At 49.3% G+C, this 17959-nt stretch overlaps 3 protein-coding genes across 11 annotated transcripts in view; 1 reads left to right on the forward strand and 2 right to left on the reverse strand.

The window, feature by feature from the left end:
• The first annotated feature begins 188 nt into the window (after positions 1 to 188).
• LOC120903463 lies at positions 189 to 2076 on the forward strand. Its single transcript, XM_040312903.1, has 5 exons — positions 189 to 513; positions 711 to 886; positions 962 to 1354; positions 1430 to 1528; positions 1600 to 2076. The coding sequence occupies exons 2-5, from the start codon at positions 713 to 715 to the stop codon at positions 1999 to 2001; spliced, it is 1068 nt and encodes a 355-aa protein (XP_040168837.1). The 5' UTR covers positions 189 to 513; positions 711 to 712; the 3' UTR covers positions 2002 to 2076.
• A 16-nt stretch (positions 2077 to 2092) lies between these two features.
• On the reverse strand, positions 2093 to 3920 carry LOC120903464. Its single transcript, XM_040312904.1, has 5 exons — positions 3780 to 3920; positions 3149 to 3339; positions 2716 to 3066; positions 2559 to 2648; positions 2093 to 2486 (listed from the first exon to the last, which is right to left on the reverse strand). The coding sequence occupies exons 2-5, from the start codon at positions 3335 to 3337 to the stop codon at positions 2112 to 2114; spliced, it is 1005 nt and encodes a 334-aa protein (XP_040168838.1). The 5' UTR covers positions 3338 to 3339; positions 3780 to 3920; the 3' UTR covers positions 2093 to 2111.
• Positions 3921 to 4983: 1063 nt separating this feature from the next.
• LOC120900428 (ets DNA-binding protein pokkuri) overlaps positions 4984 to 17959 on the reverse strand; it is a 46176-nt gene continuing 33200 nt past the window's right edge. For 8 of the 9 annotated variants that reach the window (XM_040307404.1, XM_040307406.1, XM_040307409.1 and 5 more), the window contains exons 4-7: positions 9864 to 11465; positions 9166 to 9436; positions 8483 to 9067; positions 4984 to 8403 (exon numbers count right to left, since the gene is read on the reverse strand). In XM_040307404.1, the coding sequence (XP_040163338.1) occupies positions 7854 to 8403; positions 8483 to 9067; positions 9166 to 9436; positions 9864 to 11205 (2748 nt within the window). In that variant the 5' untranslated portion in view covers positions 11206 to 11465 and the 3' untranslated portion in view covers positions 4984 to 7853. The remainder of the gene's footprint in view (positions 8404 to 8482; positions 9068 to 9165; positions 9437 to 9863; positions 11466 to 17959) is intronic. The other variant, XM_040307413.1, reaches the window with a different exon arrangement.

Genomic DNA, 17959 nt, shown 5'->3' on the forward strand with positions numbered 1-17959 from the left:
ATTCCAAATCACATTTATTAGCGATATAGTTTAGTTGCAAAGTAGACCGGATTTCCTTAGCAGTAGAGACATCTCGATTGCAAGAATAGATTAAGCCTGAAAGTAAAGAATAAAAAGTAAAATCTGAAAATGCTCTCATAAATAAACATATATACGAATTCCGTCATTCCAAAGCAGCTTCAATTACGGGCAATCGGTGCAAAGCGATGGAACGAGTACAACCTCTCCGAGGCACCGTCGCAACGGAATCGATTCCGACAGAGCCCAACCACCCGACCATCGCTATATCTCGAACGAAACCTCTATTAACCTTGTGTGCAGCGAAGAGATGCCATCTGTCAAACGCATCCGATCCTGTTTGTAAACAACTTTCCAGTTTTGCAGCAATTTGCTTCATTTCGTGCTAATTTAGTTGTGATAATTAGTGCATTTCGTGCTGATTGCAGCTTATGTAGCGTGCAAAGAGCGTGTAACTTCTTTCAAACGGTCTCATCACTACAAACAACCGCAAAAGTAAGAGGAAATATATACAAAAAAAAAAACCCCAACCGTAAACAGATACAAAACACACCGATTCCCGGACCGGACGAAGAACGAATGGATCCGTTCCGGTGGCAAAACATTTATAAATAGAACAACCAAAAACCGTTACATGCTACCGAAATGGTGGAATGAAATTAATATTGTTTAATAACATTTGTTTTTCTCAGCCATGTCCGGTCCACGTTCCAACCTGTGGTCCTTCTTTACCAGAGACCCAACGGGGAAAACAGCCAAATGCGCCCTCTGCAATCAGCTAATGTCGGTGGAAAAGTCAACGTACTCCAATCTGCGTAGGCACATCCTGAGGAAGCATCCTTCCAGACGCCATGAAGTCGCACCACGTGTAAGCAGTCGTGCCCGCGGACCCTTTTGTCCCAGTCCTTAATTCATCCTTCCTTTTCCTCACTCGTTCTCACAGCAAAAGACACTACACAATGCGATGTGGAAACACTTCAGCAAGGAGCCCGAAAAGCGGGCCAAATGCCGGCACTGCGGTACGGTGCTCACGTACAAGTACACGACGTCCAGCCTGGGCCGGCACATGCAAAACAAACACGTTAAGATACTGCTGGAGGAGCAGCAAAGCAGCGCGGCCCAGTTCGAGGAGGAGTACGAGGAGGTGTACGAGGAGGAGGGGGAGGAGGAGGAGCAGGGGGTGTTTCCGATGCACAGCGACGAAGAGCGTAGCCAGTACGCTGCGGGTGGTTGCGTGTCGGGCAACGAGTCGGACGGGGAAATGGAATGTGGCGGTGGGTTGATTGAACTGCAGCCGGTGAAAAACGATGGACTGACGGAACCGATCAAGTTGGAGGTAGGTGCGGTGGTGCGGTATTTGGAGTAAGTCGCTTGGTGAGACTAGATAGAGAATACGTTTTTAATTTCGCAGATCGTTGACCTAAATCCGGAACCAACCTCGAATGATGATCCGGAACATGAACTGATCGAGGGCAGCATACACCATCACCACCATCACCAGTCAAGTCGGGTATGGGGCTTTTTAGAAGCGTAAAATGGGTCATTTCAAGCTCATTAATTGTACTTACATTAATTGTTCAGATAACACAGTACGATGAAGAAGCGGCCATGATGCACCACCACCACCACCACCACGAGCTCGGACAGGAGGACGACCTGTCGGAGGTAATAGAGGAGACGGTGATAGGACAAATCATGGGCCCGGAGGATACGGTACACCCCGGCCCGGCCAACCCAACCGCAACGGAGGATGAAGAGCGGAAAGCTAGTGCCGGTTGCCTGATAAGCTCCAGCATGAAACATATCAACACCAAAGTGGCCACTTTCGCCGTCCATACAGCGCTCGAGATGGAAAGCCTGGCGGCGCAGCAGCGAATAATAGCGCAAAAGCTTGTATCGGACATACTGTTCAATGCAAAGTTGGACAATTTAGATGAAAACTCGCTGGTGATCGTGCGCGTTGGAACGTTCGAACGCGAATGAGGGGTTTTTATCGATTAAAATAACTTTGTTTTTTAATTTAATATGTACAAACTAAATAGACTATGTAAAATATGACTTAAAAAGAGATCGTCACTACACTACACGCCCTGTTAAACGTCGAACGGCCGATTGACCTTCCCCAGTATCATCGCGTACTCCGTCAGGTTGTCCAGCTTGGCGTGAAACATCACATCCGCGATGAGCTTTTGCGCAAAGATCCGCTGCCGCAGCGGCAAACACTCCAGCTCCATGGCAACGTTCGTGGCGTAGATGGCCGTCTTCATGTTGATGTCTTTCATACCGATGGAGAAGAAGTTGTCCTGCCGCCGCGGGGATTCGTTCAGCTCCAGCTCCTTGCTTTCCCCTTGCAACGTGCTGGTGCGTACGATCGATTCTTCCATCGTCTGGGAGGAAAGCGTTTCCTCTGGGTGGTGAACATGCTCCTCGTACTGGCTAGAAGCATCCATATCCTCACAATTGATCTCCTGCCGGGGAGGGTGATACAAATGAACTTCAGAACAGTGTTGCCTATAAAGTTGTTTGGACCCCGATCTTACCACATCCTGCTGTGATTCGTTTATAATCTCCTCCTCGATCACTTCCTGATCTGCGTCATCGGGACAGGATTCGGTATCTGGATGCACGAGCTGGAAAGATAACCAAAATTATATATCTTTTTCTCCCGAACCGACTCTCTATGCCATCCAGTTTTACCTCAATCTTTACCGATGAAGGCAGATTGGTCCCATCAATCTGGTGAACTTCGGCCGAGAAGAGATCAGCATCCAGTTCGAGCTCCAGCTCTTGCAGCGAAGTGCTGGTGCCTAACGAATCCTCGATCGATTCGGCATGGTATTGGGTGCGGGACACTTCCTCAAACAGCGCCTCCTGACCGCGTTCCTGCTCCAGCACCAGCGAGGGATGGCGCGACTTTAGGTGGCGTATTAGATTGCCCACCACGTTCTTCGGGCAGCCCAGCACGGAGTAGCAGTAAACGCATTTGGCCTTTTCCTCCGGCTGTTTGATAAAGTGTTCCCACACATAGTGTACCGGTACGCTCTCGAACTGTTTCGGGTAGGGGCAAAACAAAAGAAAAAGGGATTAGGAAAAAGTGCGCTGAAATGGAAACCTTTTCCAGTCCCTATACCGTATCCGTATCGCGCTCTTGTCGCAACACTTCCTCATGTTTCCGATACAAATGTCGGCGCAGGTTCGATAGGGTCGACTTTTCGTAACTTATCAGCTGACCGCAGTGCAAACATTTGCCCCGTTTCTCCTGCGGATCTTTGCTGAAGTGGTGCCACACGATGGCATTGGATTTGAGGGTATTTGGCATAGCTGAAAAGGTGGAGAAAAAGAGAACAGCATGGATTTAAATTTTAAAATAAAAAATATAATTTTATGTCCAAAAAAACGGTCGGAACGTGATCCATATGCAACTGTTCCGGCCTGTGTTTTGGTGGAACTGTGCGGATCCGGATCCGGATGGAGTGGATCGCAATCATTCCCGTGTTGAGATGGCTGGGGCGAAGGCCAACACAACCGTTCCAACCGGTGCGCGGCAAACTCAAATTCAAATTAGTTCAGCAAAAAAGTACGAAAAAACGGTACGCAATGTGTTTAATTACAAGAAGTAACACTTTTGCTGCAAAATTATCTGCTGCGTCGTAGGTAAAGCTAGGTGCGATATAAGGGAAAAGTGTAAACAACACAAAACCCATCGGGATGCGTTCAATTCAACAGCCGCTATACGCAACGGACGGGTCTGCTGTACCTACCTGTAATGTGTGTAGTTTGTTCGCAGCTGGCGTAATTTTACTAATTTCACAAGAAAAGTAACATTACGAATGGTAAAGCACAATAAACTGTAGAGGATATAATGTATTCCAAAACGAAAACAAATCCAAGCGCGTCTGCGGGCGCATGACAGCACAGCACGTGTCAAGGTGTATAGAGCGGTGGTAGTGTGGCGATTTAAATTGACCGTTAATTTTTTTTCGCGCAACAGATAGCTGTTCTGTAATGAAATTGGCTTGAAATGATTGTTGTTTGCACTTCGTTTTAACCTTCGTTTCTATAACCAAAACTACAACTTTACTTCTGCAACCATCTACCCGGGTAGGTCATACGTTTTAAACGGGAATTATTATTTTTATTGGAGGAAAATGTATTATTTTAACTTATTGTGTGATTGTATGATAAAAATACTTCTTTTTATGTTTCAACTGTATGATGTATGGTTTTGGTAGTTACATATATTAAATGCACAATAAATAATATAACTGACACTCATAAACCGCCATGTCATCCTGATTATTAGGTCAGGCATTTAAAGCTCAATCACTTTTAAGAAGAATATTTCGAGCTAGGCAACATTTGGAATTGTATCTATGAATATAAGTTTATGCATTTTTATAGATATCATCACGAAATTAACGACTTAACCGAAACCAAACTTCATTTTTATGATATGCATTACCTACGTGCAGGTGGTCATAGAAGTAAGGGGCACAAATCGAATGTTTAATTAAAAATATAGTTTAAAATGTCACAAAATTCTCATTTTTTGCTATAAAATAGAAAACATGTTTTTTTAAACATTTCCATTAAATCATGGAAACCCCGGTAACGTCTTTTCTCACTACCCAAGCCAAATTATTACTTCACAATGTAAGGTATAATCCATTTTTTCTTTTTATTATTTGCACTTATCTCATGTACCGAGCTTTACATTTGTGTCGTACATATAAATTCAATCATTTTTTTATACACTTAGAAACGACAAAACGATCCAATAAACTCTACTTAATACTAGTAGCCTCCCATCATGCTGAAGGGGACGACACATCGGCGAGACGGCGTGCACTAACGGTTCGCGGGGGAAGAAGAGTGGGGGTAGTATTAGCCGATTCTTGTGATATTTGAACACACAAAAAGTTTATCGATAAAAAAAATGAAAAGAAAAAAAACACGAGTGCCCGATTTACATTTCCATTTAACTAAAGCGTTGTGGTTCACTATATTTACAAAATAATAAGAAAAAGAAGACAACTATGTTCCATAACCTATCGCGGATGTGTGAGAGAAAAGGGGTGGAAAGAGGAGGGGAAAATGTACACAATATGAAAACTTAAAGACAAAAAAAAACACACACACACAGTATTTAAGGAAGATTTCGTTTGCGTTGCGATGCGTGTCGATCGCCATTATCCTAAAGCCACGCTGCAGCCTCTCGTCGATCACTCACTCAACTCACTCAACTCGCTCTCCCTACCTAAGCTATTTCGCACATTAACTAACTGAAGAAACGAATGAAACGGGAAGAACCTAATGCGGGAAAATCCATCCAACACACCCCTTTTGTCGCGGAGGACGAGAAAACTGCAACACCTTCCCCGATCGACTGATCAAAGTGGTAGTGTAGTAGGCCTTTTCCCGCTTTCCGGCAAAAGAAGGGGTGTCGATCGATGGATTGATTTCTCTACCCGCGCCTAACAAACTTTTCGATCGTTTCATCATTCTCTCTCGCTCTGTGCTTATTTGCTTTCATCTCACTTTAAAAGCTAAATCCTCCACACTCCTCTATCTAGAAGAAGGAAAACGTATATAAAGGGAAAGCAACCTTCACTCACTTTGCAAATCCTGCGAATAACCCACCCACCCACAACCAGACACCCCACACACACACACACACACACGCAATAAATTCTCTCACTCTATCTCTCTCTCACTCTTTTTCTCACAAACAAACACGCTTTGATCGTTAATCTTTTGCCTCTAGTATCCCTATAATCCTTTTTTAGTACATCTTTATCGTGCACTTGGTACGCTCTCTCTCTCTCTCTCTCTCTCTCTCTCTCTCTCTCTCTCTCTCTCTCTTTCTCTCCCTAAATCATCACATACTTATCAATCTTATATCATCGAGATGTGTGTACGGGGAAGTGGGGTGTGTTGGTTTTTTTTTAAATCCTATTCTGCCTAATGGAAGCCAATTGGAAGAGTGTGGTATACCAATTGGAAGAACCAATTGGTATACCAGGAGGGAAGTATTTTGTTTTGTTTTTTGTTTGTTTGTTAAAGGTACATTAAACCTATGCGCTTGTGGCCTTTACACAGCCCCAACCCTTCCTCTACTACTGTACGCATACACACACACAGACACACGGACACATACACTTAATAGTGAATTGGGAGGGGCGAATGAAACTAAACGAAAAACAATAAAAAAATCGTCTTAACTAAGTTTTTCCACCCAAAAAAAAAACAAAACAGTATTACAATAATTACAACTACATATTCGCGGCCTTTGAGTCCTAAATGAGTAACTACACACACACACATCTCACACACAGCACACACACACACGCACACGCAGCAAAACGGAGGATGGGATTCTCCTCTCTCTCTCGTGTGAGTTTTTTTTGTGGGACATGTACGCGTAACGAAACCTCGCCCACAACAATCTCTTTTTTCTTGTACTCTTTTTTTCCTTTTTCGTCATAAATTCGAACCAGCAGAAGCACGATTGTGGCGTCCTTGTGTGTCATAAAATATCAGTAAGGTGTGATCATCATCATCATCGCCCGGATGTCTCGTGTTCTCGGGGATTTCGATTGGCCGTAACAGATTAACTCGCTTCTTCTCACTCTTAACTTTTAGCTTAAACCTAACAATTGACGCTACCAAAAATTAAACTATCTGTACAAAGGTGAGTTGTGTGTGTGCGAATGGTGCATGAGTGTGCATGTGTGCGCGTATGTGTGTGTGTGTGCTCCTAATAATTGGGGAAGGGGAGGGAGAAAACACAAAAGGTGCTCTTTTTAAAAACGAGTATATAAAAAAAAAACAAACAAACATCGAGTTCAATATACAGGCGTTAATCACTAGTTTGTTTTATATGCATAATTGCTTCCCTTCTATGTGTTTGTGAGTGAGTGTGTAGAATAGTCGTGTGATACAGAGCTCTAAAATTTCAAACTTCATTTTTTAACCCCTTTTAGTTTTGTTTAGCACTTTGTCGATTTGTTTTTCCTTTTTGTTGCTTCTTTGCTTTCCCACAACCCGCTTCTTAAACTCTGAACAGTGATTTAAAAACAAAACGTAGAACAAAAATCAGATTGGCACATATAAGTAAGGGTTTCTTCCTCTTCTTCTTCTTCTTTCGCTCAGAAAGCTTTCTCCCGCGGGTGATTAGTGACACTGTGCCCTTCTTTTCTAATGATCAATTTTCAGCTCCTTATGATCGTGTGTAAACTGTACAAGATACAACCTAAACCGTCTCTCTCTGTCTCTCTTTTTGCACGCTCTCGCTCACTCTCTCTCTCACTCGCGCTACTCAGTCAACATGCACTCTCTTTGTTGTTCTAATCCTAATTTCGAATTCTAACAGCTTCGCCGTTTGTCAATTGTTAAGCGGATGTACGCCATGGGGCGGATAAAAAGGAAAGGAAGAACAGGGGGAAGCTCAGTACGTTCAATGGTTAACACAACTATTTAAAAAAAAACACGGTGGTAAATGGTCGCCGCCGGAGGGGACACACCGGAGAGGGGCAGCATCAGCGCATGGTGTGTGGTCGAAACACAGCGGCGGACACGCGAAAAACGCGCGCGATGGCACACAGACCTGGATATTCTCCTTCTCTTTCTCTCTCTCTGTATTGCTTCAAATTGACACACCTGGCAGATGATCCTGCTGTAGTAGTGGGTAGTAGTAGTGGGGGGCTTGTACTGTTGAGATCATATGCTGTTGATGCGCTGCCGCCGCCGTCGTTGTTGCTGCTGCTGCTGGGCGTTCCCCTCCTCGCCGTTTTCTCCCGACACACCACCTCCTTTTGAGCGCTCCTCTCCTCTGCTTACTTGTAGTACATCGGCTCGGATTTGCTCAGATCCGTCGGCATCATGCTGTCGTCGTCGCTTTTCACGTGCATGCTGTGGTGATGCTGCTGCGACTGCTGCTGGTGCGCGGACGACTCACTGTTGGCGGGCGAGGGCGTATCACGGTCGCGATCGTGCGGTTCCCGGTGGTCGTGGTCGCTCGCACCGCTCGTGCTGCTGCTTCGGCTACCGTTCCGTGCCGGGTGGTGGTGGTGTTGGTGCTGGTGATGCGACGACGACGACGACGACGACGACTGATGGTGAAGGGGATGATCCTGCTGCTGCTCCGCGGCGTCCTGCTGGTGGCGGGCTTCGGCCGCTGCCGCAATCGCTGCCGCAGCCGCTGCCTGCGCCTGAAGCTGCTGCTGGTGCAGATGGTGCAGGTTGCTGCTGATCGTGTGCAGCGACTGCGAGTTGATCGACAGGGGCGTTGGCGAGGACGGAGGCGAACCAGCTTCCGACTGTTGCTGCTGCTGCTGCTGCCTCAGCAGCTGAATCGTTGTCAGTCCGTTGGCATTGCGAATCAGTCTGTAAATTACCATAAAGAAGCGATTAAAATGACAAATTCATACAAAAAAGTGGATTTTCCACACAAAAAGACACTCACGGGTAGCAGTCCGTTCCGTTGACGGGCGATCCGTAGCTAAACTTGCGATCGTTCGTGCTGAGATCGGTCGGCTTGAGGTCGTCCAGGTCGGTTTCCATCTTGATGTTGCGCTGGTGCGGCCCACCGCCCGCTCCCCCGGCGGCCCCATTTTGTACTGCGAGATGGTGCGAATGGATAGCGGCGGCTGCAGCGGCGGCCGCGGCGGCCGCCTGATGCTGCTGCTGCAGATGATGATGGTGATGGTGCAGGGCCGATGGCGACGAGGACGGGGACGAGGACGATGGCGAGAGCGGTCCGTTCTGGGAGGCGGCAGCGGCCGCAGCCGCCGCAGCCAGATGGTGAATGTTCGCTCCGTTCGGGAGCAGCGACATTAGCGGGTTGTTGCTGCTGCCACCGTTGCTGGCCGAACCGTTGCCGACGACCGAGGACGCTCCCCGGTCGCCGTTGCGCTCGCTGGCACCGCCACCACCGTTGCCGTTCGATTGGGCGGCGGCGGCTGCCGCGGCCGCCTGGCTAGCGGCCATCGTTTGGCGCAGCAACGAGATGTTCTTGATGCTCTTCAGCTCCGTCGGATTGCGGAGGAATCTGTGGGAAGAGGGAGGAGAAGAAGTGCCGCTTTAGTACTGCACAGCCGGGGGAAAAGAAAAGCGGAAAAGATTTCAAGAAAAGAGAAGAATACTTACTGGTAGCAGTGGCGCTCACCCTGCACCTTCCGGAGTATGTTGACGCGATAGTAGTAGCGCAGGGCGCGTGACATCTTGTCGTAGTTCATCGACAGGTGGTTCTTCTGCTTGCCCCACAGCTTGGCCAGCCCGGCCGGGTCGACGATCTTGAACACGCCCGTGTCGCGGCACTTCCACGCGATGTAGCTGCTGTACCGCTGGCTCGGATCGTTCAGCAGCTGCTGCAAGAAGTCCCACAGCAGGCGGCCGTCTGAAAGCGAACCGGACGAAACTGGACGTGTGACAATGGGCGGGACGGGTGTGGGGGGAAACCAAGGGTGTTGGGGTTGGTTTGTGTTTGTGTGTGTGTGTTTGGTTGGTTGGTTTAGGTTGGGTTGGGTGGTGTGTGTGCGATAATGGTGGTAAAAAAACAATGGGTGAGTATATATTCCCGGTTTTTGTATGTTTTTTAATGTGAAATTAATTGTGAAAGGGAGAGAGAAAGGGGAAGAAGGATAGTTATGGTCTCAAGTGGACAGAGGGACACCATGGCATCCTTGCTATCCACTTGAGCGAGAGATAGAGAGAGAGTATAGTGTAGTGTGCGTGCCTGTAAGGTAGTGTTCTTGCGTAGCACCGTACACCAGAGAAATGGGGTAAAACATGGGGCGAAGAGGGGAAAAGCACAAAAAGGACCAGAAAAGAAGGAGCAAACTTACTCGTATTGGGTTCCGGACTGTCGGGGAAGAACTCGCGCTTGACGGGCAGGAACGCGCCGGGCGTGCTGGGCGCTGAGCCGGACCCGGACGAGCCGGACGAACCGCCACCGTTCGAGGCGGCTCCCTTGAGGCCGAGCACGGCCGCGGCTACGGCCGCAGCGGTGGCTGCCGCACTCGAGGACGAGGGTTCACGTTCGCGCGAGCTGCCCCCATTGCTGCCGCCGTTGCCGGACGAACCGTTCAGCAGGGACGAGACCGGATACTGGAGCGTTTTCGTGTCGAGCAGCTGCAGCTGGCCGAGATGCTGCGTTTCCTTCGAGATCGGCGTGAGCGGGGGGCTCTGCTGGGGTGGATGGGTGGCGATCAGTGGCAGCTTGCTGTCCGGATGCGACAGGGGCAGCGGATGGTACCCGTTGCCGTTGGACGAGCCGGGGCCGGTCGTCGAAGTGGCAGCCGTACCATTGCCCACCGTCGCGTGCTCTTCGTCCGAGTCGGACTGATTACTGACGCTGCTGCTGGTGCTGCTGGCGACGCTGCTAGTGGTGCTGCTGCTGCTGCTGATCAGCCCGTTGGTACCGTTGGTGGCCGGACCGGCTGCTCCTCCGTTAGCGCTGCTCCCATTGCCACCGCTTCCATTGGTCGACGAGGACGTGGAAGAGGAGGACGATGAGCCCGCACCGGAGGACGACTTGGGGGGTTGCTGTTGATGATGGTGCTGCTGCTGCTGCTGCTGCTGCTGCTGGAACACGTTCTGCTCGCCGTGGCTCTGCGAGGGTGGACTGCCGGCCTGCGAATCGATCGACGGCGCTGGGCTGAGTGTGACCGAGTTCGACGCCGCCATAAACTGCTGCAGGTGCGAGCTGTGAAAGAACGGGCTGTCCGGCGGGGCCAGCGCACTCCAGTTCGGCGTGGGCGGGTGGCTGTGGGGCGACAGCGGATAGCGGCCGGTCGGCGTGACCGGACTGCTCGGCAGATGGCGGTGCAGCGTCTGGGCGTCGCGGATCAGCATCTGCAGCACGTTGTGCAGGACGTCGCCGGCGCCCGGGCTGCGCTCGGCCAGATCGTTCTTGGTCAGCACGCACAGCGCCTTGCCGTTCATCTGGAACAGGTCGAGATCGAACTTGGGCAGGTCGAACTCGCGCTCGCAGAAGCGCAGAAAGACGACCACCTCATCGCGGCCCCAGATGCGCGGGTCTGTGTTGAGCTGGGGCGGGAGCTGTGTCTTCAGGTCGGCCAGCGGGCTGGGCGGGGCGGGCGGGTAGCGCCATAGTAGCTCTGAATTCCACAGCCCCAGGGGCGGCGGCGCGTTGAGTGGGGAGAGCGGGATCGGTAGTAGCTTCATGGCTGCGGCAAAGAGGGCTGCGGCGGCAGCGCTGTTGGACGATGATTGCGGGGCGCTGCTGCTGCTGCTGCGTTCGATCTCCTTCTCCTCCGGCTGACAACACCCGGACACCACTACGCTGCTGCTGCTGGCCTGCTGCTGATCACGACCGATGGTGGCAATCGTGCTGGCGTTCTTGTTTTAATGGTGGTGGTGGTGGTGCTTTTGCGTTTGCTACTGACAGCAGGACGCACGTTGGAGCCAGATTGGATGATTTTTATCTGCAAGTGGAAAAGATAGAAACGGATCGATTAGTTTCGGTGTGTGTATATGGAAGAAAAGGTCAAATCAATTCTTAGCTCTAATGTTCTACATGATCGTATGTTAGGATCATCGATTTTAAGAGGCATTACGTCATTAGACGAAACAGGAGATGTTTTCCAACATACATATATACATGTCTAGCCGAACGTTTTATGTTGAAGAGCTTTGCATAACGTATTTTCCCCCGAGTCTGGATGCTGCTGAATATCCTATTCCACCTTACACATAAAAACACACACATCAACGAAGTGGCGAGAGAATTGAAAGGTGAAAGATAGCGAGAATCCATCACCACTAGGGCAGAGGGAAGCACAGCCCAGTCACCATACCACCGTACTATTAGTTACGTTTCTTTTTCGCGCCGTCGTTCTTTCTTCTTGGCAAACACGGGCAGGGCGAGATCGAAGTCGGAAAGTCTTCCCGAACTCACCACCCCGAGACACACCAGCAGATAGACAACACAGGTTGGAACAGAAGTAAAGGTAAAAAAAAACACCTCCCGACTCCCGACAACAAAACCCGATGGGAAGAAGATCCGGCGATGATCAAACTCGGAAGATCACGAGAGAGAGAGGAGTCAGAGGAGCAGGAGGCGAGAATGGTTTGCCCAGCGGACCTACGAAAAAAAGGGACGAAGGAGGGGGCATCAGCGGAGACGACGACGAAGGCGACGACGGTTGAGAGGTACAAAGCGCGCGCAAAGAACGTGAGAAGAAGAGAATGTATTCAAATAACATCCGCTAGTTCAGGTTTTCAGCGGAAATTGATTTTTTTTATGATATGTATAAAAATATTTCTCCATGCCTGCTTCTTTCAAAGGTTGGTGGTGTTTCTCTTTCTTCGTCGTTCGTCTCGCCTTTTTTCTCAGACCGAAGAAAGAAAAAGGGTTCCCTCCCTGTGCGTGTGGGGGGAGCGGATTCAGACCGCAGCATCCAGGGAGGAGGAGGATTGTGCTGCGCGTGTGTAGCCACATGTAGAGGCAGGAAAAAGAGGTCGCACGGGCAAGCAGACAACAACAACACCGCGAAAGAGCGAGGGAGAGATAGACATGGAACGCGGACACACAACGGCGATGGTGGTGATGATGATGATGATGGTTTATGCTGCGCGTTCTCTCTTGTGGTCTTTTGCTCCTGTCCATCCCATTTCCTGTGCAAACCGGCCATCCTTCCCAGCGCGCATCACACAACAACAGCGCCCGGGAGAGTGACCTCGGCGGCGCTTACACACATTGAGAGTCGTAGCCGTAGAGTTTAAGCGATCTTCTGGGATCGTTTTATTTCTCTTGGCCACTGAAGGGACACGGGGGGAGTTGGTTTGGGAGGTCGCTAATTATTTTTCACATCATTGCTTTTTAAACACTCTTCCCTTCTTTGTGTAAGAGGAGAAAAGGTGTGGCTCGGGGAAGAAAGAGGTAATATTGAACACGCACTAGGAAAATGGACACTCATACTCCTCCGGTTTTGAGAGATTTTGAATCATTTCAACATACACACTTGACTCTGACGACTCTCTTCGACAAGATCTGTCTCAGGATTGGAAGATCTTCATGCTCCCTTTGTACCCCCATTGGAGACACCTACTCACCTCCTTTTTTATGGTCCTCCTCCTCCCAGACCAGCAAAAGACACAAAATGTGTCAAACATGGTTTTCAACTTCTGCCCCCAGCTAATGGTGTGGTGACCCATTCTCCATTGGGTCTAACGACTCGCACCCAAGCACGCTCACAGGTGGACAAATATTTGGCCAAAACACACTCGGCATGGGAATTGAGAAGATGACAAGGTGTAGACGACGACGTAGAAGATGAGTCCTCAACTATGCGTGCGTAAAATCGGGATTTAAAGTTTTGAAATCAAAAGCTGAGATCTCGCATGGTCCCATTCCACTGCGACTTCAAATATCCCAGGAATTCTCTGTAACCACGCTCGTTTGATGCTCTTACATTTCAAAGTCGCCGAATCGGAGTAGAGTTCCCCCGAAAAGCATGAGAATTGCAAATGCGTTCCCAACTTCCCCGTGTGTCGATGACACAATCAAACGATCGTGATCTGTGGGCTTTCTCCCTCTTCCGCTCTCCCGTCTTCTTTAACCAAACACATTCCTAACATCTCGCCGAATTCTGACTTCTTCCCCATCGAACGCAAAAAAGACCATGAACCTTTGCTTCTTCCTTCCTTCGGCTAAGCTAAACTAATGTTTACGCGCATCTCTGACTCCCCGCGTGTGTGTGTGTGTGTGTATTGCTGGCGGTGTTTTTGTTATTCAAATCCGGCATGGGCGATAAGACAAGCACAGCGCGATCGTCGTCTTCGTCGTCGTCGTTGGGGATCGGAAGAGATCCGGGAGAGCCTGGCCTGAGTGAGTGCGCGAATGATTAGAATAAACAAACCTGAATTTAGCACCGGTTCTAAGCGACAAACAATCGATCCCCTGCTACTCCTCACCCTCACTCTTCGACCTTCCAGCAAGAGAGGGAGAGCATACTAAATTTTGGAATTAAAGATTAGAACATCTCCCCGCCTCCAGGACCGACGAAAATCGCATCCGGACGTGAAAGAGGATGCTGCCAGGAGAATTCAATAAATATGGCCAACAAGTCCGAAGATCACGCTCTGCACTTCTTCTTATGGACCCGCGAAAGAAAACGAGCGTTTCGCACTATCAACAAGCGGAAATGCTTGTTCTGATGCACACAAACACACACACACACACACACACTTACTCTCGCATAACTCGTCTTAAAAAGAACAAAAAAAACACATCTTGAGCAAACGATCAACATCATCATACACGGAAAGATTCTATTAATAAACGTGTGTATATGCATCGTCGTTCCCGCTCCGAGCACCACCAGAAGAACCAAAATCTCATTGCAAAACGCCATCAAGCAAGACCAAGACTCATGCGGATCGTGTGTGTGTGTGTTTTGGTGCTGCTGCAATGTTTCATAGTCATAAAGCGAGCGCACAAGTTCCGCTAAAGCGCAATGCACTTACCCCATAGCATCCCGCATCCCATCATCTTCTGACAACTCTTTGCCTTCCCCCGGGGGCGTGCGATCATCTTGCACGAATTGTACTGCAACTGCGGCTTTGCACTTGCCTTACGAATCCCATTTCAGATCGCGCTTTTTGCTTTATTTTCTTCGGTCTGGCCTCGTTCTCTCTCTCTCTCTGGCTCTCGCCCTACAGAAGAAGTCGTAATCGCAAAACCTCGATCAGGAAGTGGCATTAATGTGCATCTTCCTGCACTCACCACACTCTGGGGGACGCCTCTCTCTCCGCACAAAAATCAAGAACGGGAACGGAGCAGCAACAGCACCACCAGAACGGATCCACCAAATGCGGATCCATTGCAGAGTGTGTGTTCGCGCAGGCATTCTTTGCCATTCCTTTCCACACACATACGCGGGATTTCCCCCGCCATATTGGGGGTTTGCCGAGAGAAGAGGGTGCATCAACCGAATCACTCGCGCAACACTCGCATTCCACTGCCCATGATCTCCTGCGGCCTCTTGAAGGGGGTGGAGCGCAGGTAGTGGAGAAGCCCAGAGGTTGGGCAGGATGAAGGAAGTGTACGGCGATCGTACGTACGTACAGCAACACATTCGCGATCGCGAGAACTCGGGCTTGAAGAATCACGGAAGCAGTAACACCGCACAGCAGCCGAGAGTGTGTTTCTTCACTCACTTGCCCATGTGTTCATTCTTCTCATTGCACTTCTCCCTAAAGGGGTCGCGTTTTTTGTTGTTGTTGTTGCTTCCCTTCCGAGTGGATCGAACTCTGGCGAGCAGCGTGGTGCTACAGTTTCCAGCGCGCTTTTTTCCCACCGGAACCCGATCAGGGGCGGGATCATCAGCGCAGGACATTGAAATCGCGCAAGACCGGAGAACCTGCTGTCCGTGCGGGTAAAGAGCTTCTGTCGCGCAGGGTGGAGGAGGAGGAGCAGGAGGCGAAAGGGGTAGTCTTCTTTTCCAGATCTCTCCTCCACATTATTGACCCTTTGAGTTTTTTATTTGTGTGTCCGGTTTCTTCCTTGTACGGAGTTCAGGAAGAGGTAAGATGTAGCTGGGAACTGAGGAGCCTGGAACGTATATTTCAAGCTTTTGCGCCCGAAGGCACATTGGAAGAATCAGACGAAAGGAAAGAGCAGAGAGGCAAATGAAACATTCCTTCCCGGATCCAAGGCGGAAGAAGAGCTATTGCAGGGCAATACACAACACGATATCGACGACCAACAATAAGAGGTTGGCCAACGGAGCTAGTGATGAGGGTACAAGCACACCGCATGACGAATGATGAATGTTTCGTTCTCACTTGTGACGTGAGTATTTCTTGTTGAAGGAGGAAACAAATCCTTCCATAAACTGGTAAAAGGTGAAGAGGAAAGCAAAGAATACATAGTCAAGTCTCTTTACGGTATGCAAAAAAAAAGAGCTTGAAAAGAAGATCACTAGATCTTCTGGATGGTGGAGGTAAAAGGATCTCTCATTAGACGCTCTATTCAATCCGGAACCGCGTGTGTTCTTCTCATTTTGAGCTGCCTCTTCTTAGACATCTCCGTCTCCCCGTAGGAATTGGCAATGGAATTGCAATGTGCTCCGTCGTCCAATGTGCTCCCCCTCTCTACGGCTTCGTCCAATCGCTTCGGACCTCTTTAAGGTTCTGCTGCGCGCGTCTGCGTAAGATGACTTCTTTCTTCCCATCAAAAGGGATGACCCTCCTCCTCCTCTACCTCGGAGCCGCAGAGTTCCTCTCTCCACAAGCAAAAGAATGCTGTTGTACGCTGGGGCTATGCAGAGGTTGTTGTGTGTTAATTTTGTGTTTTACTTATTAAGTCGCGTTCGTTTCCGCCGACAACTCCGGCCGAGGAGACAGAAAAGAGTCCCCCCTCCCTCTCCTTGGGTCTGATGATGCTGGCTTGGTGGATTTTCCCCATTCGTTGGCGCTTAAAACCAGCCGCCAGCCAGCCAGCAGTAGAGAGAGTAAGCGAAATATGAGAACAACATAGGCAGGAGGGCCGCCTCGGCTCCTCACCGGTTTTGGAACGGAGTGATGCTCACACCTTAACCCGTGGTTAATGAGCGAGAAGAGGAAACGAGCAGAACCAGCAGTATCGCTCTCTTCTCCCCCTATCCATTCCGCAATTATGTTACCCTTTCTGTTCCCTTGGACAGATTTTGCGGTTGCCTCTCTGCTGTTCGTGGAACGCGCAGAACCTGCCCGAGCGCGCTACCGTTCCACTAGAAGAACGGGAAGCTGGGCAGTGCGAAAAACAGCATCAACGCGAAGATTGCCGGACGTCAAGAAAGAGAGCTCTCGACCATATAGAACCGGTTTAAACGGAAACTAAAATGATATTATAAATAAAGTTCATGGTGCGTGCGTGTGTTTATGGTTGAAGGTTTCATCTTTGACTTCTTTCCCCGTGTGGTTTTGTTGGATAAAGGTAGTGTTGTTTCCTCTCTCGTCGGATAGTTTCAGTTCAACATATTCCACACGGGAGGAGCTCTCCGTTAGGGTCAAGCTGATGGCTCGAGGACTTGATGATAAGACCTCAGAGTTTCGGTACACTCCTCAGATGGTTCTTACGACCACTTATTCTCCCGTAGTCTCAGAAATTGGAGTACAACAACTTTGAAGTCACACTCCCGGATGTGAGCGCCTCTGTAATTAAGCGATAATCGAATTCGAACGAACCTGTTTGCTCTGTCCCTTATACCAGACAGGGATCGTCCCAAACACAGAAGATGCTGGGTATCATTACACCCATTCCATCCTGCTGCCGCCTGGGGTATTTGGTGTGTTGTGGTTGTCCTCCCTCTGGTACCGTAATTACCCTTCGGAAGGACTCTCCATCCAACTCCTTTCCCTTCCATAGCTACTGATCGATTCACGGAGAAGTAGCGGTGGGAAAAGGAAGTCATTAAAATAAGTACACAACACAGACGAGACGACGACGACGGCAGCGGCGGCGACTGTGTCAGAATCAGAAGATCGCGCCGTAGCGAGCCGGACCGACGATGTAACGGTGGTTTTAAGTTTGCGTCACAACATGCATTAACATCGATACAACGGACAGAGACACAGAGGGAGGAGAGGATCGATCGGGGGAGCTCTCTGTATTTACGATCGCACTAATAGTACACACCACAGAGATACCCAACTCTCCAATGTGCCTCTACGAGGCAGAAGTATGTTCTCATCGAATGAATATTTACAAAAATGCTAAACAAAACCACCATCACCACAGGTCCTCCTCCTCACTCCATCCATGCAAACCAATCCACCCACAGCAGAAGCAGCCGGGAGGCTGCTTGTAGTAGGAGGATCAAGTTTATAAATCACACGCTTCGCGCAATTGCTTTCCGTTTTACCGGAAGATCTTCCCCATACAGGCGGTTGCTCCGAGTAATGGGAGTAACCTTCAAATGAAAATGAAAATTGC

Source organism: Anopheles arabiensis, chromosome 3 (genome assembly GCF_016920715.1).
Source record: "Anopheles arabiensis isolate DONGOLA chromosome 3, AaraD3, whole genome shotgun sequence".
Classification (NCBI taxonomy): domain Eukaryota; kingdom Metazoa; phylum Arthropoda; class Insecta; order Diptera; family Culicidae; genus Anopheles; species Anopheles arabiensis.

Excerpts from the sequence above, each read along its gene's own strand:
- LOC120903463 (XM_040312903.1), top strand. The coding sequence starts at position 713 with ATGTCCGGTCCACGTTCCAACCTGTGGTCCTTCTTTACCAGAGACCCA. Across the intron at positions 1,355-1,429 it reads CGGAACCGATCAAGTTGGAG|ATCGTTGACCTAAATCCGGA; the intron begins GTAGGTGCGGTG and ends TTAATTTCGCAG. Across the intron at positions 1,529-1,599 it reads ACCATCACCAGTCAAGTCGG|ATAACACAGTACGATGAAGA; the intron begins GTATGGGGCTTT and ends TTAATTGTTCAG.
- LOC120903464 (XM_040312904.1), bottom strand. The coding sequence starts at position 3,337 with ATGCCAAATACCCTCAAATCCAATGCCATCGTGTGGCACCACTTCAGC. Across the intron at positions 3,067-3,148 it reads AAGAGCGCGATACGGATACG|TTCGAGAGCGTACCGGTACA; the intron begins GTATAGGGACTG and ends TACCCGAAACAG. Across the intron at positions 2,649-2,715 it reads CTTCATCGGTAAAGATTGAG|CTCGTGCATCCAGATACCGA; the intron begins GTAAAACTGGAT and ends TTATCTTTCCAG.